Source organism: Zychaea mexicana (assembly GCF_025766255.1).
Source record: "Zychaea mexicana strain RSA 1403 chromosome Unknown BDB00scaffold_226, whole genome shotgun sequence".
Taxonomy (NCBI): Eukaryota; Fungi; Mucoromycota; class Mucoromycetes; order Mucorales; family Lichtheimiaceae; genus Zychaea; species Zychaea mexicana.
The window spans coordinates 4023-27169 of NW_026516889.1; the positions used below are offsets into that span (position 1 = coordinate 4023).

A 23147-nucleotide genomic window follows, 5' to 3' on the forward strand; every position below is an offset into this window, starting at 1 on the left:
TAAGATATTCTTTGCAGTGCTGACACAGAAATATTCCACAGCAGCGCTCTCTATATGTACATACTATACGAATATTTGAGTAAGAAATTAGCCCTATCACTATTCTTAATTAATTGTCAAAGTGGAGCATTCACTACATCAGATAGTAGTGTAGATAACAGACAGCAAAATACTGTAACAAAGGAAACTATCGAAGAACAAGAAGACTGGTAGTTAATTGGAATAACAAGAAACGACCTTTATCGGCAGTTATCCCAGCCCTAGGAACTTTTTACATTATATCCTCGGTTGCACTGTGAATTTGATTGGATTGAACATATTTTGGGGTGGAGCCAAGTGTGAAGCTCGCCTAAAATGTGTGTACACTTTCAAAGCGTTACAAGAACATTTACGTGATTTTTTTTAATAGCAGAGGCAAACGTGTTGCTCGCTAAAGGTACTACAATTGCTGCTTACGGTACATCAAAGCCTATATACAGTCAAGATCTCAATGCTGAAGGAGCCGCCGAAGAGGCATAAACGTTTACTAGCATAAGCTTGCTTCTCATAGACGACCAGGCACCCATAACTAATTTTCGCTCTTCCGTTCCTCCATAATACCTCTTTGTACTGTCAAACTAAATAATCGAGTGTTATCTTTTACATACTATATATTGTAGCATATATGGAATGTATGTTTAATTATTCTTTAGTAGTCACAGCTACATCTTTTGCTATTGATTCTTCTTCCTCCGATACTACGCTAGTGGTAGAATCTTCAGCCGTTTTGTTGTCGTTATTGCTTTTCTTTTTTCGTTCCTCTTCAACTGCCTTGGCCTGCAAGGTAAGCGACTTTTCAATCGCGTCGCAATAATTTTGATACTTTATAATTTCGTGCAGTAGATACTGAGATTTGTTTTCCCAATTTCCCATAGCTCTTGCGCCGGCTGTACTCCGTGTTGAAAACTAGATCAAAAATACAAGATCAATAAGAACGTCTGCTGCAAAAAGGACAGTGCCTATTTCTTTTGATAGCAACTGAGAAGCAAACTTTACACGAAGCTCCATCTTGCGTTTGACGTCCCGATGCTTATCGAGCTCTTCGTTCAATTTCGAAACATGTTTATGCAATATATCGAGTTGTGCTGCCTCTTCCATGGCACTACTGACAGAGGGTGGCACGGAGGGCTGCCATTCGTGAATAGTTACTGCGGGGAACGTGTTTTGTTGCCATGATACCGTTTCTTGCTCGTTTTCTTCGTCCACTGAAATGCAGTCCAAGCAACTGCCCCAGCCATACTCCATATTACTGACACCGCCCATCAATGGCTCCTTGCTTTCGCGTGCTGCCCAATAATTACATGTAGATACCCATTCGACCACTTGGTCCGCCGATCCGACTTGGAACAGGAACACGCCGCCGTTGGGCTGCTGCAGCGCAAACGCATGGGGCCGTTGTCGACTGTAACCAGAAGGCAGTGCGTTTGACAAGGTATGTTTGAGATCAATCTCGCCGATAATCTCTGCATTGGCCTGAAATAACAAGTTGTAGGTTCAGCATACTGGTGACTTCAGTAAAAAATAATCAAAGAAAGAAAGAACCTTACCAGCCAATCACCACCGCCTACTGCTGCAGAAGGGTTATTGGCCAATGCATCAGCCAAATTAACCCGACTGATCATGATGCTGCTTCGTGCCATACTTTTCCGATGTTCTGAGAAACTGCCACCACCACCATTGCTTTCCAGCTTGTACATGCGAATCTCGCCACGATCGACGACCAAGAAGCATTCTTTCCAATCACGATGTTTGGCCTTTTGTCCAGCACGTTCCAACAGGTGCTTGCGGACCAATAGTCCTTCTTTGTAATAAGGTGCTGCGCTCGTATACGACGTCGGGAGTTCAGAGTGATGCAACAGGGGCGCAACGGCTTGGTATGTCGTGATGGAATTGGACTGTGTCAGGTGCGAGCTTTGTGAAAAGCTGGATTTCAATGAAGTCATGGATCGGCGTCGCGGGAATGATGTGCTATGCACAGAGGTGGTGGAACGTGGACTCGTAGGAGTTGTAGCATTCGTGCCGTAAAAGCGATCCAACTTTGATAGTAAGCAGCATATGGCAATTAGTATATGATGATGACACCATGTGACGCAGTGCTTATAGCTATGAGCCTACCTCTGCATGCTCACTGACAACCATGCTCTCACGAGCAGTCTTCCACATGATTGTACCGACACTTCGCTTGAACGCACCCACTCGGCTGCCAGTAATTTGCAGGCTCCGTCGTCGGGAATGGCGTGCACTCGTTTCGTCACGGCCCGTATCATCCTTGGAAGAAGGATGGCGGATCTGTCGATTGCGGATAGACACGTACATTTCCTATTTCATTTCCAGAGAGCAATAATTTTAACTCCTTTTTCTTTATACAAGAATGAACGATGAAAACACACGGCTTCATTAACTGAAGCAACAAAATGAAACAGCGTTTTACCCTGAGAATGGCCTCTACTTCCGACTGCCACCCCTTACTGCCGATTGGATGATTACCATGGACCATGGCGGCAGGAGTCATATCTAACGAAGATGCTGCCGTACTGTAAAACCTGCCCAGACTGCTACTACTTGCCGAGCTTTTGCAACTATTTGTCCGCTTCAAATCATAGGACTGAGAGCGCGAGTCGAGGGAATGGAAAGTGACATTGCTCGTCCGATGTTCTTCACGCAGGGGTATATTATCGTCGTCGCTGACGATGGTGCGTTCGTACTGGGCACGCGCGGCATTCATTGTGTTACGCACAAACGCCGATCGTGACATCTTTTTGTGATCTCCCTGAGCAACGTGCAGATCAGTGTTCAGGAGTAGTAACGAATAGACAACAGCGTGAACGACATCTATGATGTGGAAAAAAAAAGACTGCATTTAAGCAAACATGTCCCAAACCTGTGATCCAGTTTCAAACAAGACCTAGTGTATGTGCGTTTATTACCTGAATTTCCAAAAACACACGAAGGGTTGCAATCCCAGTAACGATTGGCAAACTCGACAAGGATACGGTCAATCTGTTGTGACTCGGCTTTCATGTGCAGTTTTCCGCATAGTTTTCTGGGTGGTAGTAGTGGTATAGTAGTAGTAGTGATGATGTGTTATTAATATAAAAATTTAGGGAGGGCAAGTGCACAAGAGAGAGAGAGAGAGAGAGAGAGAGAGAGAGAGAGAGAGGGAAATGAGTGACCACACGTGATGTTTTGCATAGTGAGAGTTGCTAGGGTGTGAAACTTACCTAAATGCGTCGTCCAATCTCATGTTGGTGAAATCAAAGTACAGAAAGTAGTGCTGCAAAATGTTCACGCTCAATGGTTTCCTGATTGTGCCAATAAAGAATTCATCAGTATGGGTTGTTACCATTGTTTCATGTAAATTCTTACCCGTTGCCAATCCATTCTGCGATATGCTCCATGTCAGCATAAACAGTGGAATCCTCTTCCCAGATTCTTTTGGCAGTTTCTGCCGCTAATCGATTAGACTCTTCTTGGTCGTCGTCGTCGTCGTCGTCATCTTCTTCTTTTCCATTTTTGCTATTCCGGTGTTGGGGTTTGTCGTATGGGTCAACAGGAGAAATGCTGTCACGTCGTCGATGAGCAATAAGATGTTCATCATCCGGGGGTGTTACAATGGTCTCTGATTCGCTCGTTTCGGTATGCACGGTGCTTGCGACATTGGGAAGATGCTGCGAGGACCCGGACTCGCTCGGAGGTGCAGTAGGTACTGACATGTTATTGATACTACAAGTATTATAGCTGCTGCCGACATGGTTGTTGTTGTTGTTGTTGTTGTTGGGTGGCATGATGTCCGATGAGGATGGAACTGCTACTGTATGATTTTCTTCTTCGTCATTGTCCTCCTCCTCTTCTTCAAACTCATCATCCGTTTGATGTCGAGTTGACACCGGTAGTGTGCTCAGGATCAATCCTCCTGCAGACCCAAAGTGACCCCCACTCAACCGTTTGGAAAGCCGATCTCCTGCAATCTGGCTTTCTTGAGCTGCACATTGGTCAATGAGGGTGTTGTCTTCCGTATCCGTAAGCATATCCCGTGTGCCATCGTAATCTTCATCGTCGGTTGTAGTTGCTGCTGTATTCGTTCGATGATGATGGCGGCGACGACGTTGGCAACGATGGTGGTATGAGGAGCTGTTGCTACGCGACATTTTCAGTGGCTTTTTGCGCTGGATAGTAGTCTGAGACGCTTCTTCGTCTATACCTGATGGCGGTGTGGTTGCTATAGACGCTGTTGTTGTTGTTGCTCCTGTAATAGTGTTATTACTATTATTAACACTATCGTCGTCGCGCCTGCGCTGGATGTCATCGAGTGACAAGGATCGCCGTAATGTGGGTCGCTGTTGTTGTTTCGACTCTAAGCAGTTGAGTGTGGAATATTTGCGTGGGAGTTGTCGATGAGCCACTGGGGATTCATGTTTGTTGTTTTTCAATGCAATATCTTTGGACGATTCTTCCAATATGCCGGGTATAGCTAAATTGATCAAATCAGTCCGGGATAAGCCCTTTCTCTCATCTCATTACTACCGAGTTACATACTGTCAATGGATCTGGATCGTCTCGGAAATGGTGGTGTGGCAGTAACGGGATCGATGGTGACGGAAGCAAGATGCTGCTGCTGGTATAATTGATTGTCTATGCCGTAGGCAGCTGTTGTTGAAGTGGTAGTGGCAGATGACTGTTGCTGTTCCAAGGACTGGTTCTAAATTGGTGTAGTAAAAGAATGGATTAGAAAACTGCGTTAAGTAGCAACCGTACTAATACTACCTTGCCCAGTGCGCGGAAAAACCGGCCGATACTTTTAATAGTTGTCCTCTTTTCGAATTTCATTTTTGGTTTGGTTTGCAGGGAAATTAGGGAGTCGTGTCAGTATAGATATCGTTAGATTGTCAGATTCAATTAGCATTTGTTGGCTCACCTTTTTATTGTTACTGCTGCTACTATTGATGGTGTGGTGGTTCTTTGATGCTGACGGTGTTGCATTGGAGCTGCTGCTGTTGGTTGTGGGCGTCATGGCAAACAAGGGTGCTTCTATCACTGCTGGCAGTGGCTTTTCTTGGTCGTATCGAGCCAAAGACGGATGCGGTGTGGAGCATACTGTCTGATCGGGCTGCACCATCTCCAACGGAAGCGGCGGGCGCCGTTTTTGCTTATTGTTTCCGCTCAGTGACTCAGAGGGTGGTACAGCGTTGTTGACAGTGTTGGACGGTGCGAGCGTCATGACAGAAGACGACGCCGACATATATTCTGACGCTGGTGCCGTGTTTGTTGCTGTTGCTGCTGCTGCTGCTCGCTGCATCTTTAGTTTGGATAAGAACCGTGATTTAGGTTTGCCCTGGGGATGTTGCTGTTGAAGTCTCGAGACGTCGCCGTTGTTGTCGACGCCGGCAGCATTGTTCATATAATAGTACAGTTCTTGGACACCCCAAGACCCCGAACGAGGTCGGTTCGCTTTCGTGGTTTCTGATCCTGTTGCTGTTGCTACCCTTCTTCGACCGTCACCACGCGACGACGGGTGCTGGTTCTGTTGTTGTTGCTGGTGCTGTGAGTTTGATATCCGTCTGTTCCGTTTCTGGTCACGCGTAGTGTAATTGGGGTCATTCATTGATTGTGAACGAAGAGGTTGGATCGCACAAAGCCAAGCAGAGAAAGTAAAAAGAAAGAAAAGAAAGGAAGGGGCCCAGAAAAAGAGAGAGAGAGAGAGAGAGAGAAGGTTACACTTGGCGACGACAACGACAACAACAACAACAAGAAAAACAAAAATTAAATAAAAAAAGAAAAAAGGAGGCCACCCTCCATTCAAAGGAAGAGAGACACACACTTGTCCTGGGCCTCGCTCGGTGTTTGTGTCGTCCTGCACGATTTGTTATACCGATAATGAGGTTCTTCTTCAGATGAGAATCTTGGGCTTCTCCTTATTCGTACTCCCACCCGGCCTGCTGTTACTTATGCTGCTGCTGCTGCTGCTGCTGCTGTTTGATGCAATGGGCACATACCATACATTACTGCTATTAGTAGGGTAGCTTGTCTGTTCTGGACTGTGTACCATTCAAACTCTCTCCCCCCGCCCCTCTCCTCCTCCCTTTCTCCATCTCACACATACAATCCACCTCCGCTCCCCCAGTTCTCGCACCCCTTATTTTATTTATTTCTTTATAAAACAATGAAACGGAAATGTCGTTGTATCAAATATCCAAAAGTTCCTCTTGGCTGATTAAATCAATAATGAGAATGAGAATTCAATTTGTTTACAAGGCCCAGCCTCTGGTTGTTGCCTGATAAAGAAAAAAAGATATTACTGAAATATTTTACGTTGAGAGAAATTACTGTATAAGAGAGAGAAACAAGGGGAGAATGTACATATCAAAGACCAGAATCATGCGAGGTCTTTGATAATAATAATAATGATAAAAAAAGGCGAAAGCAAACATCTATAGTAGTCGAAAAGAACAAGAGGAGGAATAGTAATGGTAATAGCACGAGCGTGGTGTAACGTGTATATAGGGCGTAAATAGTGTGTGTGTGTTGCGTAAGCAAGTGTGCTGCCGAACAAGCAAGGGTGGAGTAAGGGTATGCGTATAGAATTAGTAGTATGACGGTGAACAAACAAGAGAATGGGCGGGGGGGGGGACTATTGTGCTGGCTGCTCTTGTTCTGGCTCGATCTTTGCATCTATCGATGCGAGCCATTGCTCGTCCAAATACCAGTACCCGTACTCTTGCAGCCTTTTCTTCTTGTCATCTCCCACCTGTGTCAAAAAGGAGCCCGCATCATCAGCATCATCGTTACCAGTCCTAGTTTACAGGTGCAATACAGACGAAAAAATTTGTACATACCAGGTAATTTGCATGGACCATATAAGGCTCCACCCCATGCTGCTGTGGCCACTGGTTTTCAAAGAACACATAGCCGTTGGGGAAATGCAGGACATCCAGCAGCACCACATTCGTCGACCGCAGGTTCATATCCACATGATCCAGTGCAGCATTCATTGCGCCCTGCTGCGTATAGTCCTTGTTTGTGTCGCCGAGGTAGATCGTTTCAGCAAGCAGCCGCTTTGTCACATCCGACGGCCGCATCATGTAAAATCCACTGTTCACCACCCGCTGATCCGATCCTTCCTGCTGATACGCGACATGCGTTTGGCCGCGCATCTGGAAAAACGTGTGGATGAACTCGCGCATCCGAGGACGCAACCACACAATATCGACGTCCGAGAACAGCACCGTCACGTCCAGATAGAGCAATTGCTGGACAATAAGCGTCTTGGCATGCGTAATGATTCTATACTTCTTGCTATAATACTCTTCAAAACCAGCTTCCACTTGGTCATGGAACCAATTGTCTGGGATCGTTGCTGCGTTCTTCTCATAGCCGGCTGCTACCATATGCTCGTACATTTGGTCGTCCAGGCAAAACATGATAAACTTGTCGCCCTCGTTCGTCCGTTTCAATGATTCGATCCAGTTGTACACATGGTCACGCATGCCATAGTTGGACGCCGCCACGATCAACACTCGTTCGTCGTGAAGATTCGCATTGATTTTGTCGACGAGCTCTTGCTGCGGTTTGTTGAACGACTCGGGAACAACCACTGGTATTGACTCGCCGTTTTCGAGCGCTGGTGGTTCTGGTGCTGGTGTATTATTCTCGGATGTTTGCATTCCACCGGTGGTATTTTCGGGTGAAGCATTGACGCATGAACAGTACCAAGAGTACCAAGGATCCAATGTTCCATCGCCACGATCTTGTGCCAATGCTGATGCTGTGTTGCTGTTACTGCTCTGATTACTGGACGTGCCATCAGACGATGTGATGATATAATTCACACACGCTACTATGAAGGACATTAAGACAACACCGACAACGAGCATCCCTCGCCGGGAAGAATGGTCGAAGAATGACATGGTGAATAGCTGAACGATTAGTAAGAGCGCACGGAAGAGGAGGAGGAGAAAGAGTGGGAAAAAGGAAGGGGAAGTGTATGGGGGAGGGGTAAAGAAAAAAGGCAAGGTGCACACACTGGGAAAAGTCTATTTTTTTCCCCTTTCCAAATTGATCGGCTCAGTTGTGAAACTCAGCAAAAAGACCTCATCGACGGTTGATGTTTCCTATTTGCCGTTCCAATGTGTCACTAAGTTTTAGTGTAGTTTTTTTTTTACAAAAAATGAAAAGAAAACCGAATAGATCCAGTAAACATATAAAGCAAGTGAACTATGACTTTTCACATAGTATAGGTAAACAGTTTCCTGGAGCTGGACCTTCCCATTGCTTTCTGGCTTATAATCGAATCCATGTTTCACAAAAAAAAAAGAAAAAGCGCGAGAGGTCCTTCTACTCTTGCTCAAGTTCGAATAAAGGAGGTACATAGCATTGGCGCTGCCAATATACAATCGTCAGTCTAGGCATAAACCAAGTTTTGAAGCTTAATTTCTAAAAGTCTCCGGGATGCAAAAAGTGTAAGAATTGAACAATAGAAGAGTGAACGGTCTGGTGTCCACTATACCTGGAGTCTCTGTATTGGATAGATATAGCGGAAGAGATTATTTCTTCCATATATCATAGCAGTGGCTATAAATACAACTTGATAATTATTAATAGTAATATGGGGTGTCGTTGTTATTGTTGTTGCTAAGCCAGATAAGGTCCCGAGATCAAATGTTTCTTTGCCACATTCTGCAAGGTCATCTTGTTGTTATAACACTTGAAGTATTGATGAGACCGCTGCTTTCTTCACTTGGACCATCTACAGCATTTGCATTTCAAGCGTCGTTTAAAGTATAGCTACAAGTGTCACGCTAATTTATTTTTGTTATCACAAAGAGGGAAGTTATTGTCTAAAATGGTATCGACTGATTCGGCTAAACTCAATTGTATTTGGCGTGCTAGCCGACTATATTACATGGACTAAAGCTTTATTAGCAACCTGTACACAACAACAAAAGAGTTATTATGGTATGCTGTGAAAACAAATTAGACAAAGACTTCTATGACCTAGTGTAAATAATATCCATGCGTAGCAAGCTTCGGAGAAGATGAACCCCGTCTGTGCAGTGCAAAGCAGCGATCACGGCAGGATAACCGTCGATCTTGCACCACAATGCATCTGAGATATACAGTATGCATGTTAAAGAAAGAGGCTGCATTTACAAAAAGCAGCCTATATATAGGTTGCATCATTAATTTATCAAAGATGACAGCAAACAAGCACATACACATCAGAATGGTTGAAATAATACACTGCTCTCTCTCTCTCTCTCTCTCTATATATATATATATATATATATATATATATATTATATTGTCATACTACGTTCTGTCAGTGCAAATATACAGTTGATTTTTTGCTTCAACCGACATACAAAGCTCCCAGAGCTGATAAAATTTGGCTTCCACTCTATACTTAAAGCAAAATAGTTCCATGTAGTATAAAAAGCTTACCACTCTTACTTTTTCTTATTTCTGACGTAAAAGCTAGAAAGGCATGTATGAGGCAACAGTGACAGCCAATGTATCACACATATCAGTAAATTAGCTCATTAAACAACATCTGATGATGTATTATCTAGATCAACGCCATCAATGCAGTTCTTTCGTTAAACTATCGCACAAGAAACGTTCACAATAATCAAACTTTAATGACACACTACTCTGATTCAAGGTATTAATACAGTACTGACACTCTTATATAATACATAGAGATTAGTCACACGTACAACTTGGTATGTATGTATCATACAGTAAATCAAATAAATACATTAAAATTCATTCTATGGGATCAACTCGATTCATCACCTTTTACAATCCCATTTCCATTCATTATCATGATACAGGATACCTTCACAGATGCTCTCGTATTGTGCGACAAATTCGTCAAACGAATTAATCTAAAGTATACAACAACGAGATGCTATTTTCGAGCTAGCGTTCGCACTTTACGTTATTCACTTCATGAGCGGCAAACTCTTCATCATCGCTAATGCTACTGTATTTTGTACCAGTATTACAATATTTGAGCTTGTTTATGCCGCATTTGTTGTTTGAGCTCATTGCAAGATATATACCTCTCTATATGTCCATTGAGCTCTTTCTTGCCTCATTACAAACTCGAAGATAAAAAAGGCAGTCTGAGAGCAATATTACTGATTCATTCATGTTTCTTATTTTACCTCGACGCAGGTCCCACCTACTATTATCTAGAGCTCCTAACACAAATAGTTACACAAACTAATGATATGAGAAGCGAAGACAATCTACTTATTTACCATTACCGTAACCACGAGTTTCACTCTTTTTTCCATAGTAATCATAATGATGCCGATCTCAGGACAGCAGCAGATATTTGATATTATAAAACTGGGTTGAGTAAAGTCATAGCCACTAAAATAGCTGTCATTCATACGCTGTTACAAATAGTAGTTTAATTCCATACTGAGTAGTCGAAAATTATAAAGATACTTATATAAAAAGGAGAAAATGAGTTATCAGACCGATCAACGTATTATACGCGGTGTAGGTATACTACTTGTCATACTTGGCCAGTACTCTCGATTGTGTTTCTTTGCCGTGGTGATGATTGTATGGCAGCACTGTCTTTTAACGAGCGTTTGTCAATTGAGAACGTAATATGTACATCATAAACACACGACAAATTTGTCGGCGAACCTTCAACTGCAAAAGCAAGCATCCCAGTGAGCGTGCACACTATAATTTCTAAAGGCTATTTACATAGAAAGTATTGGTACAGTAGGTGCATATAATATGAGAATAGCATAATGAATTCATAAAGATACAGTACGTACCAAAAACTTATTATTGACTACTCTTGAGTAAATCAAATTAGCTCGTTTTACTTTAAAAGCTTTTTATTTTTTGAGGGCCAATGTCGGTAAGCTTCTAGCATTCTTGTCGCTCCCTTGCGGTGCGGCGATTAGGAAAGAAAGTGCATAAGAAAAGAGGTGGTGCTTCAACTGAGAAAATACCCTTGTAGGGAGGGAACAAGTTAGGCCAGATTAAGATGTTGGGGGAGGAGAGGTTACAGATAAAAAATAGATAAGGAAGAGAAAAGTGAAGATGTGAGAGGTAATAAAAAGAAGAGTTGTTTATAGGTGCTATGAGTGTAGTGAACAATCGAGATGCTGATGATAAAAGTTGGTCCGGACTAGTGCTTCTTCGTGTGTTGATTCATTCGTGTCGTAGCCAGTGTCTGATTGGCTCAAGTCACGCAGCACGCGAAGTAATGCCGGCCAGGTCGTTATCCATTTGCCGCAAGACAATCCCATATCCGAAATCGATAGTTTACTCATAAGTCGTCGATGGTAACTAGCTTGTCGTTGTGATTTGCTGGTGTATACAATTGCTTGAGGAATGGTTTGAGAGATGATCAGCTGGCGTACTGCTCCCGTTTCGCACGTGGCGCTCCGCAACGACGAGTCTTACGTGGACAGTATGATAACCAATGCATTCTCCATTTGATGGGGCGACGACGGTCTCTGGGAAAAATCGGCCAGAACTAGCTCATTTTATACATATACTAGCTAGGGGCTGATGATCTTTATACAAGATGCCTATATACAAGTATTAAATATTATTTTGAGTGTAAGATTGACAACGTAGCTACAGTATTGCTTATGGTCGCTCAAATAATCGGCTTTTTTTTAATATGATATCTTTACCTTTGCCATCGTTGAGTAGACATCGTATGTAGCTATCAAACACAATAGCTCAGAACCCAGCCATACACGGGCAGATGACAGTGCCTTTTCAAAAAAGAAGGCTACTTTTGAATATACGGGGCAGATTTTGCAGTAATGGATGAAATGGCAAGTACGTATATAGAAGCAATTGATAAGATTAAGAGTAGACTACTGTGTGCTCTACTACTGTTATACATATACTTGCATCGAATTAAACGTCCCAGCCGTATATAAACTTTAACAAAGAGGACCAAACCAATTAAACTATGTGAAGCACGGAAAACGTTTACTTGGATGATCCAACTCAGGTAAAAAAACAACGAGCCTATCAAAAAGCAGTGGGGCCACACACCAGCTATCATAACGCTGGTCTCAAAGAGTGTCCAAGTTGATATAGCGACTTCTACACAAGTTCTGATACGCCCTTAATCAGTTATGATAATACATATTTTATCCACCGGCCCGATCAATGTATATCGCCATTTTGACAGCTAGAATAGAAAAGAGCTATAAATATTGTTGGAATAGAATATCATCTCACTTATTATCTGACTCCTATCATCTCTACTGTAATCAAAGTTTTTTTGGAAAGGCTCGGAACTGATCTTTCTTGAAAGAAGTGGTAATTCTATAAAAAGCAGTTGTCTTTGGTGCCGTGCAGCCAATAACGTCAATAACGACGATTTTTATCCAAACCTAAAGCACGAACAAGTGGGTATCTGTATCAAAGCTATTGATTCTGGACGCATTCATGCATGGTAAGTCTTGCGAACAGTTCTCCGGCAAAAGGATTTGAGTAGTGAAAGCAGCATGGCAAGTCAAAAGGCTATTGTGACAGACCCTCGGCCTGACACAAAGTCAATCAGATGTTGTGTTACTTCCTCGGCGTGTGTGCGGGTGATGTATGATATAAAAAAAGAAACAGGATGGTCGGCTTACCCTCCGAACAATTTTTTTATTTGGCGAGCAGAACTACGCGAGCACAGAAACAAAAAAAAAAGAAGACGAAAAGGAGTGTCAAAGTGTGATAAAGCGCGTTGTGATCGTGTTACTGTCGTCTGTCATTGTTCCCCGCTTTGTTTAGCACGGAGCTGTGGGTGGGCAAAAAACTAAGGAACTTGTCAAGCACATGAAAAAAAGGCAAAGCAAAAAATAAATAAAAAGCGGCAAAACTTTTATGAGAAGAGTGCGAAAAGAAAAAGATTGTTTTATTTTGTTTATCATTTTGTTTATTTGTGTTTAATAAAAAATAAAAAGTTCGTTTTAATTATCCCACCACATACCCGAAGGTACGTGTCCACATTCCCACTAGTACATTGCAAAAGATTTCCTATGACCGGACCACTGAATCCGGCCAATCCTCAGAATCCTCTTGACAATCGCCAGCACAAGCAATGACCCGATCATGGCACCAAACAGTGAATCTGTACTACAGATCAAAGCTGTACCAAAACGAACTGAAGAGAAGAGAAAAAAGAAAGGCGAAATTGCTCGCTTTATATAGACGTTTTTTGACTGTCACGCTCGGGACTTCAAAAAGTTCCACCAAGTTCCATGGATTTTCATTGGCTCTTGCGTAATAGTATGACTTTTAGCATATGGCTCAAAGGGACTATCACAAAAGGAAAGGAAAGGGGGTGTGCTTGGTGGTCATCTAAACAAATGTGTTGCGGCGGTAGTGGTACGTGTCTCTCACCATGGGCAGCTGTACCTCCGACGATGTCGCCGTTTGGTTGTGAGAGGTCCGTGCACGGCACCGTGTCAAGCGAAAACAAAGACACGAATGCGAATGAGCAAGTCGATTCACGGAAGAATAGCTTTTCTGTGAGCTGGTATACAGCATACAATCAGCGTGCGCTGCTAGACTGAAAAGTATTCAAGTGACAAAATAGCAGTGTCCTTGCATATTTGGGATTTATGGACGACCATAGATGAACAGCAGCCTATGCTGACAGCATACACTGTGTAGCACAATCCTATCCATTATCCTTCCTGTACCATGATATCTCGAATGGTTCCAGACTATGATATGTATATAAGCAACGGAAGCATCTTATTCAAATTGTTTGGTGATGTGACGATCTTATTGTGATGCTGGTAGTACGTGCTTTTTTTTTCCTTTGGCATCAATTTTCCCAAATGCAACATTAGTATATATCCAGAACATGATCCTCCCAATACCCGCTTCCATTTTCATTCCTTCATCCAACAAGTCAAACAAGTCAAACAACTTGTGTGTAGAGCATATTCGTGCTTGTATTCTGCAGACCACTATCTTATTATTATCTCATCTTTCGACTCCATGTGTGGTGCATAATGTCGTGCGTGTGCGGGCATAGATGCAACACGCTCGACCCCATAATTGCACTATATAAAGGAGACCCGTTACCTTTCTCAATCAGCCGTGCTCCTCAACTGTTGTCACCCGCCAACGGTTCTCTCAAAAGATGCGTGTGCAGTGGATGGATCGGTCGTTTGCAATTGACTGGCTTGCAGAAAAGCCTTTGTCTCCAGTTTCCCTTATCAATCTGATCAATACTCATTCGAGTTGAGCATTGAGTAAACCCTTCCTCTTGGAATCCACCGTTTTAACCTGAGCTGTTGTTCTTGTTACATCGATAGTAATAGCTGCTTTAAAAGTAATCGAAAGGAAAGCAATATGAAGAAATAAGCGCTCGACAGATTTTCCCACTGAAAAGCTCCTCTCTTGCCCAGCACAGTAGCTGGCTAACCTTACCATCACAAACCAGCTCATCCCTAGTATGTGCTACTTTTGGTAAATTATAATCCTCCATCCCGAGTGTATGCTGCCGCTGGTAAAGTACCATATTCCATCGCGAGTATGTGCTGTTGCTGCTGCTGCTGAGTTTGCCCGCTCATAATACGTATACACTGCCGCTAGTAAAGTTGACTCGTCTTTCATTGCATTTCATTCCGGTTTATAAAGTAGCCTAATCGACTGTTTTGTGCGATAATTCGTTCTTTTTGATCGGCCTTTGTGCAATTTGAGTACGAAGTAAATTGGCCAATTCGTTGCGTCACAATGCTTCCGTTCTGTATAGTTTTCGTTTCGGGGGAAAGCTGTTGCAACGTTCAAGGCTTGACACACGCATCACCTCGCCACTGTTTAAAGAAGAAAGATTTGTGTTGCGTTCTTCCTGAATTCCTCATTCCTAGACTAACTCTGCTTCCTTGCTGATTCGCGTCGGTTACGCTTGTCATTAGTGTGGGTTTGTGCGTACGTGCTCGAAGCCTTCGTTATGTACGAAAATGAAAGGGAGACGTAGCAAATTCACCCCTTCATGCTGTTGCAGGAAAATTCACATTGAGTCGCCGCTAGTGTCTCTGACCTGATCAAGTAAACTTAGTAATGATCTTGTCTTCTGATTCTCATATTCCCCTCTTTTACATGTATTTGAATGTTCTAAACAAAAAAAAACGCCTCGTCCAAATAACTAATACACTTATATTATTATACATCTTCAAGTCTTCGTGGCTTTAATTCATTACTCATTTTAGATTTGCATACTGTACAAGCGATAATGATTTATGCTTCTATTGATTTTATGCAATTTATCGTCCACATATACCTTAAGCTTTAAAATGGCATTTGGTTCAAAAAAAAAAAAAAACTCGACGTTTGCGGATCTATTTGGGGGGATCTTCAATCAGTAGCTCTATTTGGGGCTTACAGAAAAGAACTGGCACACGATAAAAGATCAAAGATGGTTTTCTTCACGCTATAATGCCAGTTTGAAGAAGCATTAGTTATGTCTGGATAACGTTTTCGGGCTATGATGATATTTATGCAGAGCATGTATCAATTATATTATTCAACTATACAACTATAGGATTGAGTTGCTTTGTAGTATACGATGTATGTTAATAGGTATATACAGGAATGTGATAACGAACGCGTGTGCGTGTTGGGGAAGGGGAGGAGGAGGGGGAGAAAGGTTTGCAATTCACGCGCCTGCAATTGCAATGCCTGCCTTGGCTCCCCCACTCAGGATCCTGCAAAAACGAGGCTTAGTATATGCAAACATGCTTCCTAAATGCCATACTGCATTCGCACATTGTCATAAAGTATATCCCACAGTAACCCTCCTTTGGCTCAGCAAATTAAAAATTTACTTACGCAATAGCTAATCTAGCCGTAACTTGTATTTTCTCCTCAACATCAGCTATCTGAACGAGAGGCTGTTGACAGAATCCACCACTATACGCTTCTGCCGCCAGGCGAGAGCTCCATCCCGTGGCAAGTGTAACATAAGCACTGAAAGACCACCGGCTGTTGGATAGTCTTTCTGACCATTGTAACTTTCCAGTTCTGGCCTCAAGGCAGTAAAGCATTGTGTTGCATGCGATAAAAAGGTTCCAGCTATTGCCTTGTCCTCGTCCATCTAACAATATGGTCGGAAACCCGAGTCTTCCCTTTGGGCAGTTGAAGCACCACAGTTGGTCTCCCGTATCAATGTCAAATCCATAACATCGGCCCCAGCTTGTTGCACAAACAACTCGATTTGTTTTTTCATGATCGTTGTCGTCATCTTTTGTACCATGGATCTGCTTCTTGTTTTCCGTTTCTCCACTATAGTCAATATGTATGCTGCTATTATAGCCATTCGACGCGCTTTCCGCGTATGAAGATGGTCTGAGCCGTGATGATGAGGACGCGTGTGAAAAATAACCAGCGTCATCTTGTTTGTGTTGATTGTGTTGCTGATTTTCAGCTGCTGACAATAATTCTACTTGGGATAGTTGATCAGCCCCTAACGAAAGCAACGGATCGCGTGACGGTGTGCTCAGGATCGACACTTCATTGCAAATCCAACGTCTCTGTACATACATACAAAACCAAATCACGATAGCACAACAGTTAAAAAAAATTAAGGCTGGATCAAGAATACATTAGTGGAGACTTATTAAACAAACCTTCATTTTTTGCGTCCAAACATGTTTTCCTGTTCTCAGCTCGATACACGCAGTTTTTCCTTTTGCGCCTAATAGAACCTTATAATCTTCGGTCACGTAGATCGAAATGATTCCTCCACTTGATCCAATAGGTGACTTGATTCGCCATAGCCGACATCCGTCTTCCTTGTGAACCGCGTATATTTTCTCGCCCCGTGCGCATACGATTATGTCGCTTGATTTGATCGATGGCTCCAAGGAAATCTCTTCTTCTTCGGGATCAACCTTCTTTTTTCTCTTGTTGCCTATCGCGAAAATGCATCGAAAGATAGAAGCAGGCTGTAGCTGCTGACTTGCCGTATAAGCTCTTTGAGTGACCATTGTTCGTTATATCATAAAAAGAGATATGTATGGTTTTGGATCAGTGTTTGGTATTGTACACGATGCTACAAGTAATAAATATAAAGTCGGTGAAGAAGAAAAAGGAGAAAACAAAAGAGATGCTGAGCACCTTTTTGAGGATAGAAAGTAAAAAAAAAGCCTTAATGAGGGGGACCAAGTGTCACGTATCCACAATAAACAAATGGCTCCGCAGAAGTATGCATAATAGCGCACGTGATCAAGTGGTCGTCACACACATACATCTTGTTGGCAAAGCACACGTACTACTGGGTTTATCACTCTGAGCGAAAACTGGGCGATGAGAAAATTCAAAACTCATATTACGGTATGTGGATCATGGCATCGTCATATTGTGCCACTTGCTATCTATTTGAAGAGCCATCTTTTTGATTTCCTGGTACAGAGACAACGTGAAACACTAGATTTGGTTTTTGTGGCTGTTCGACCGGATATTCCTATTCAGGAATAGTTGGAAGGAAACCACTGTTTCTTATCTACAAAAAAACTGGTATTCCTTTGTCTACAGTTGCTGTGACGATCATCCTTCTTTTACTTTCTGTCGGTATTTAAATCGATCTACCTGCTGTTGACACTGAAGCTCACCCAAATGAAAGTTATACTAGAGTGTACTCACGGAACTCATATCGGTATAGTCTACAAGAAGCGCCAAAGATATATGCTTTGATAACATATTGCGGGCAAGCCATGTTATTCGGGAAAGGCGGCGCTCTAAGCAGGAAAATTAAGGGTTTATGCTCAAGGCTATATTGACAAAAAAAATTTATCCGCTAAAAGCATCACTTACGACGCTTGAATAGCGGTTGCTTATAGTTGCTAATATTTCGGCAGCCCTAATATGTGAAGAGATCTTGACTTGAGTAGCAACAAGCAGGCGATTTGATCGTATATATAGGATTGAATTCAGTTTTTAAAAGGTGCTCGAATCCTTCATGATTTAGGGTACCCGCATTTCTATATCTCTCTGGTAAGCCCATCATTTTGTACTGCTTGCTTGAATAGGCCCCTCGGAGTTCAGTACCAGTCAAATAGCCGAGTGGTTGCAGGTTATCACTTTACATAAATGTAAACAGTAGCTAAAATATATACTGGCATGCGTCAACGTACGATATACCAATTATGATCCGCTGAGTAAGAACCCCTACTTATACGTATTTATATGTGTAGGGTAAATAACATGTATATCTTCTACACGTTGTTTCAATTATTTTCGTTGTTAATGAAGGCATCATTGGGTCGATATAGGATCGAATTGATAATACACGCGAATGGAAGCATTTGTTGTCCATTTTTCTCTTTCAGACTTAAAAAAAGTGTCTTTCGAAACGATCACCCGATGTGATGTACAACGTGTTGCCTTTTGGAGGATGATGAATGTTTGTCGTAGAGATGTAAAAGTATATGTGATAGTAAACATAAAAGGAACGTATTCTTTTTTCGTGTGTGTACGAGATATATATGGTATGGAAATTTTTGGTAGACATTTGACACGCAAATTACGTATATATTTTTAAGCATGAATATATATTGTGTCTTGTTTTTTATCCTACTCGTTGCATAGCAGCTGCACGACGAGCCGCACGAATCAAGGGCGCAAGAGAAGGAAGAGGATCAGCACATTCAAGGAAAGGATGTGTTGCCATCTCTGCGGCAGATGGACGGAACTCTACTTCAACGGCAAGGCACTTGTCAAGGAAATCTCTAAAGACCGGTTCAATAAACTCGGGTTCTTGAAGAGCGGGTGTACCGTTGTTGGCAATTAGGTACAGCGCACGCAATGGATTTTCGTTCAAGTACGGTGGCTCGCCTTCAATCATTTCGATCGTCAAAATACCCAAGCTCCATACGTCAACCTTTGGACCGTATTCCTTTCTTGTTACCACCTCAGGTGCCATCTGATTTAAAAAGACATACAATCGAATAAGTTCTCTGAAAACAACACTTTTCTATCTCCATCGTTATACTATATTTGATGTAGAAAGGTATCTACATACCCAATACGGTGTGCCCACCATGGTAGTGCGTTTTGCTTGTGTGTCATTTAATTGCGCACAAAAGCCGAAATCGGCTAATACAAAAATAAAGTGGTTGCGTGAGTGAGCGAGAACCAAGTTACCTAATACTATCATGACACCGCTACTTACTCAGCTTGATATCACCGTTCATGCTTAATAACACATTGTCGCTCTTGATATCGCGATGGATGACTCCATTTTCATGCAAATGACATAAGCCCGCTATTACCTCTTTACATACGGCAGCAATCTGGCCCTCGACCATCATGTTGTGCGTCACGACATCCGTAAGACTACCGCCTTCCATGTACTCCATAATAACCCAAAGGTCACCGCGCCAGAGATACGAGTCGATAAAGTTAACAATGTTCTTATGCCGTGATTCCTTCATGACCAAAATCTCGTTGATGATCAGTTCCTTCTTTGGCTGTTGTTCCAAGTTCATTTGCTTGATGGCAACAGGAAGGTCTCGACCTTCTGCATGTGCAGTGTAGACACCTCCGGAAGCACTAAAGAAACAGATTACTTGTGTTAAGAGAAACTTTTATGGGCCACTCTATAAGGAAATCAGCCCTTTTTCTTGTTCATACATACCCTTGACCAATCTTTGTCATATGGCGATAGATCTTGCTCGGATTATCCTCTATGCAGATAGTGCGGAGTTTGGCGACGACTTCAGCATCCTTCATTGCATTGTTCTTGCGTTCTTTCGGCCGTTGTCGCACAGTGCCTGGCGATCCGATAAGCGGGCTGTGAAGGGGAGGCGGGGATTGCTGCTGTTGCTCATTGTCAGGACGACGTTGCTTGGTACTGAGTTTACGCTTGATATCATAATCACGAGCAGGATGAGGCGATGTTGGCTTGACAGGAGCTGGTTGCTGCTGCTGTTGTTGTTGTTGTTGCTGCTGCTGTTGCTGGTAATGGGCCTTGTTTTCGGCCAACAATCGATCCAACGACCCAGGTGTGAACGGCTGTTCCGGTGGCGTCGCTTTCTGCATCGTCGGCGAAGTTGGACTCGACCGTGCAACCCCTGTTCCAGCTTCTGAATGCATACCGAGCTTGTTTCGGTCATAGCCAATAGGAGATCCCGGTGGCGACATGCTTTCCTTCTGGGGACTAAAGTTAATAGGTGACGGGGCCCCTCCTGTTCCTGTTCCTCCTACTGCTATTGCTGCTGCTGCTGCTGCAGCTGCAGCGGACGATGACGATGACGAATGGAGGTGGCTGGCAGTATGAGCCTTTTCCATCTTGTGATAGACGGAATCATCATGGTTTCGAGACTCTTGGTAGAATCCAATGGCATCCAAGACAGCCTATAAGAAATGATGAACAGAGTAACAAGTTTGGTGATTAGCAATTCCACCCTTTTTTCGAATACTCTTGTTTCCTTCTTGTGCTTCGTTGTCCATTTTATATGCGTTACCTGAGGATTCTGGTATTGTTCCTTCTTGGAAATGCCACTCTGCTTCAACAGAACTTGCCATTCATAGGGTAAACCAGTAAACTCACCCGTGGTGGGATCGAAGCCTACGTGCGTTACATGCTTGGCATTATATGGGCCCGAGATCTCCATTTCCTTTTCCTCCGTGTTTGCCGCCTTATCCTTATTGAGCAGATCTATTGAGATACACACATATACTTCAAGTCATTTTCTGCTAACAGTATTATACCATTACTGCACACGAAACCAGCCAATCATTTCCGTGATAACAATGACAAACTACTATATATTCTTACCGTTAAAGCTGCCAACCATTTTGCCAAAGACACCCTTGAATGTCGTCCGGTCACGCGCTTTACCAAACCCTGCATTCGAGAGTTCCTTCATCATTTCCTCGGCAGAATCGTCACTCGTCTCACTGATCTGGCTGTTGCCTAAATTGGATGTCAATGTCGATGAATTGTTGTTAACGTTGTTGTTATGGGCGGTAAGGGAGGTTGCAGCGGCGGTGGATATGTTAGGATGGGATGAGGCGACAGGATGATTATGTTGGGAGGAAGCAGTATTGTTGTTGTTAGATTTTACGATGGGCGAACTAGTAGATGGTGGTGGTGAACGATGACGAGATTTGCTGTTAAGGGATGATGATGAGGTGAGTTTGTTTGCTGAAGACGATGAGGTCGACTGAGATTTGGATCGTTTGATTGGTTGGATGGCATCAATACCCGTGTTACTACTGTTATTGTTGTCGGAAGCACCATGGGGTCGATATTGAGGCAATGGTGGAGGCGATTTAGACTGCAAAGAGAACTTGCGAGAAGCACCTATATAGTATATATCCACATCAATGCCAATTAAAGTTAGATACGCTTAAACAGCAAGCAAAAAGTAGACGTATACACGCAACAAACACACTCTGGAAATATCGGATCAAAGCGTACACTGCTTACTAGCACCAAACTCCCAAACCACTTTTACTGCTACTCCCCACGTCCCAACACTCCAACACCCGCATATATGCACCTGAACGCTTTTCGGTGATTTCTTGAGAGTTACCAGATGCAGCAGAGTCTTGGTTGCGAATGTGTAACCGTTGCAGATGGCCAGAAAGTGATCGATGAAGGCTCGAGGTTGATTTACTGTTGTTATTGCTAGGTGATGACATTGTCAAAGTAATAATAAAAATACGGAGAAAGGGTGTGTTGTGTTCTGGGGAGGGAGATAAGAGAGAAGAAAGAGAAGGAAGCTTTCTGGACTGGGTTCTTGGTATTGTGTATAGGTAATATAACCTCGTTATTGGTTGCTATTGTTGTTGTTATTGTTTTGTCGCCTATTGTAGCTTTTGGCTCGTTGTTTCTTGGCCTTTCGTGCGTGTGGAAGAAAGGAAAGGTAATAATAAGCGGGCACAGGTTTGTGGGGGGTGTGGAGCTAACGCCAAAGAAGAAAAGAAGGAAAAAAACTGGCGAATCAGGTAAACCTTGTTTTCAAGTGCAAACGAGAAAAAAAGATGACCCAAGAGGAAATTGAGCCCAGTAAGCTTTGCTGAGTGAAAAGGGAAATGAGGGTTGAAAGGTAAAGAGGTGCGTGTGGGGTAAGAAGCGAAAAAAGAAACAGTAAAGCTCCTCGAACAAAAAAAACCGTGAATAATGGCGCACACACACACAGCAATAGCAAAGCGACTCCAGCAATAACACCCAGTCAACCTTAACAAAGCACGACTCCGTCTTTTTCGATTCCTGTTTCCCCCCACTCATAGAAAGTAGGAAAAAAAAGCCCGCTGTGCGGTGGGCCATACATTCATTCACCACACACCACTTGCCATGGCTTGCCAGTCACACAAGGGTTACACGGGCAATTTACACGCTGTTTGTTTTCACTGATAACAGACAGGATATCCAAGTGTGTATGTGTGGTCAGTCCCATCTAATATGGGGTCAATGTATCACACAGTTTCTTTTTATAAAGGTCCTCAGCACAAGCCATAAATAAACGATCTAATCGATTTACACACACGCGCACGGTATAAAAAGTCTGTACTACGTTTGCTACGAAAGAGAAAGAGAGCAAGGAACCGTCAATGGAAGGCCCTCCATTTTCCACTCTTTTTTCCAGCGATTCGATCTTTCTTTCTTTCTACCGATTAACCATTCCGGATAACTGGTTATTTTACACATCATCAACTGTTGAATCGCACCCTCTGCTCCTGTATTCATCGTCTCGATATTATTTACTCCCTTCAGTAGAACAATGTGTTTTCTCTTGTACTGATCGTACCTGAATAAACCTTATTTTATTGGGTTTTCCCGCACCAAGTTAGGAATAATTTCACGCCAATAAGAATGCGTTTCCACAGAATTTTACATAATATGCATCAACTTTTAATTTCATTGAGAATATGCAACAAAGAAAATGCAACAGATTACCACAAGACTTTCATTTTTTAGGCAAGCATCAAAGACAACTTTACATGAGCTATTCATCCAACACAGTCTCCTTTAACAAGTACTGTATGCCATCACCTGGAGGAGTGCCCGGTCAACAACAATCAGTTGGAAATGCCATCAGTGATGGAGATATAAATGAGGTACTATCCATGAAAATTTTGTAGATATAAGTATATATACT

At 42.8% G+C, this 23147-nt stretch overlaps 5 protein-coding genes across 5 annotated transcripts; all 5 read right to left on the bottom strand.

Moving 5' to 3' along the window:
• Window positions 1-447: 447 nt before the first annotated feature.
• Window positions 448-4377, bottom strand: BDB00DRAFT_264969 (uncharacterized protein). The gene is made up of 8 exons (XM_053116711.1): window positions 3406-4377; window positions 3261-3341; window positions 2967-3082; window positions 2471-2871; window positions 2155-2358; window positions 1587-2075; window positions 1036-1512; window positions 448-945 (listed from the first exon to the last, which is right to left on the bottom strand). The coding sequence occupies exons 1-8, from the start codon at window positions 4185-4187 to the stop codon at window positions 682-684; spliced, it is 2814 nt and encodes a 937-aa protein (XP_052972332.1). The 5' UTR covers window positions 4188-4377; the 3' UTR covers window positions 448-681.
• Window positions 4378-5899, bottom strand: BDB00DRAFT_264968 (uncharacterized protein). The gene is made up of 3 exons (XM_053116710.1): window positions 4955-5899; window positions 4804-4851; window positions 4378-4738 (listed from the first exon to the last, which is right to left on the bottom strand). The coding sequence occupies exons 1-3, from the start codon at window positions 5639-5641 to the stop codon at window positions 4568-4570; spliced, it is 906 nt and encodes a 301-aa protein (XP_052972333.1). The 5' UTR covers window positions 5642-5899; the 3' UTR covers window positions 4378-4567.
• A 768-nt stretch (window positions 5900-6667) lies between these two features.
• On the bottom strand, window positions 6668-7700 carry BDB00DRAFT_777182 (nucleotide-diphospho-sugar transferase-domain-containing protein; the record flags this gene model as incomplete). Its single annotated transcript, XM_053120303.1, has 2 exons — window positions 6668-6784; window positions 6873-7700. 2 exons carry the CDS (start codon window positions 7698-7700, stop codon window positions 6668-6670), a joined length of 945 nt encoding a protein of 314 aa, XP_052972334.1.
• Window positions 7701-15759: 8059 nt separating this feature from the next.
• On the bottom strand, window positions 15760-17152 carry BDB00DRAFT_265170 (uncharacterized protein). The gene is made up of 2 exons (XM_053116712.1): window positions 16668-17152; window positions 15760-16571 (listed from the first exon to the last, which is right to left on the bottom strand). Exons 1-2 carry the CDS (start codon window positions 17025-17027, stop codon window positions 15867-15869), a joined length of 1065 nt encoding a protein of 354 aa, XP_052972335.1. The 5' UTR covers window positions 17028-17152; the 3' UTR covers window positions 15760-15866.
• A 1455-nt stretch (window positions 17153-18607) lies between these two features.
• Window positions 18608-21687, bottom strand: BDB00DRAFT_880237 (kinase-like domain-containing protein; the record flags this gene model as incomplete). Its single annotated transcript, XM_053127971.1, has 7 exons — window positions 18608-18961; window positions 19061-19134; window positions 19211-19590; window positions 19676-20394; window positions 20505-20698; window positions 20819-21346; window positions 21501-21687. The coding sequence occupies 7 exons, from the start codon at window positions 21685-21687 to the stop codon at window positions 18608-18610; spliced, it is 2436 nt and encodes an 811-aa protein (XP_052972336.1).
• Between the last annotated feature and the right edge of the window lie 1460 nt (window positions 21688-23147).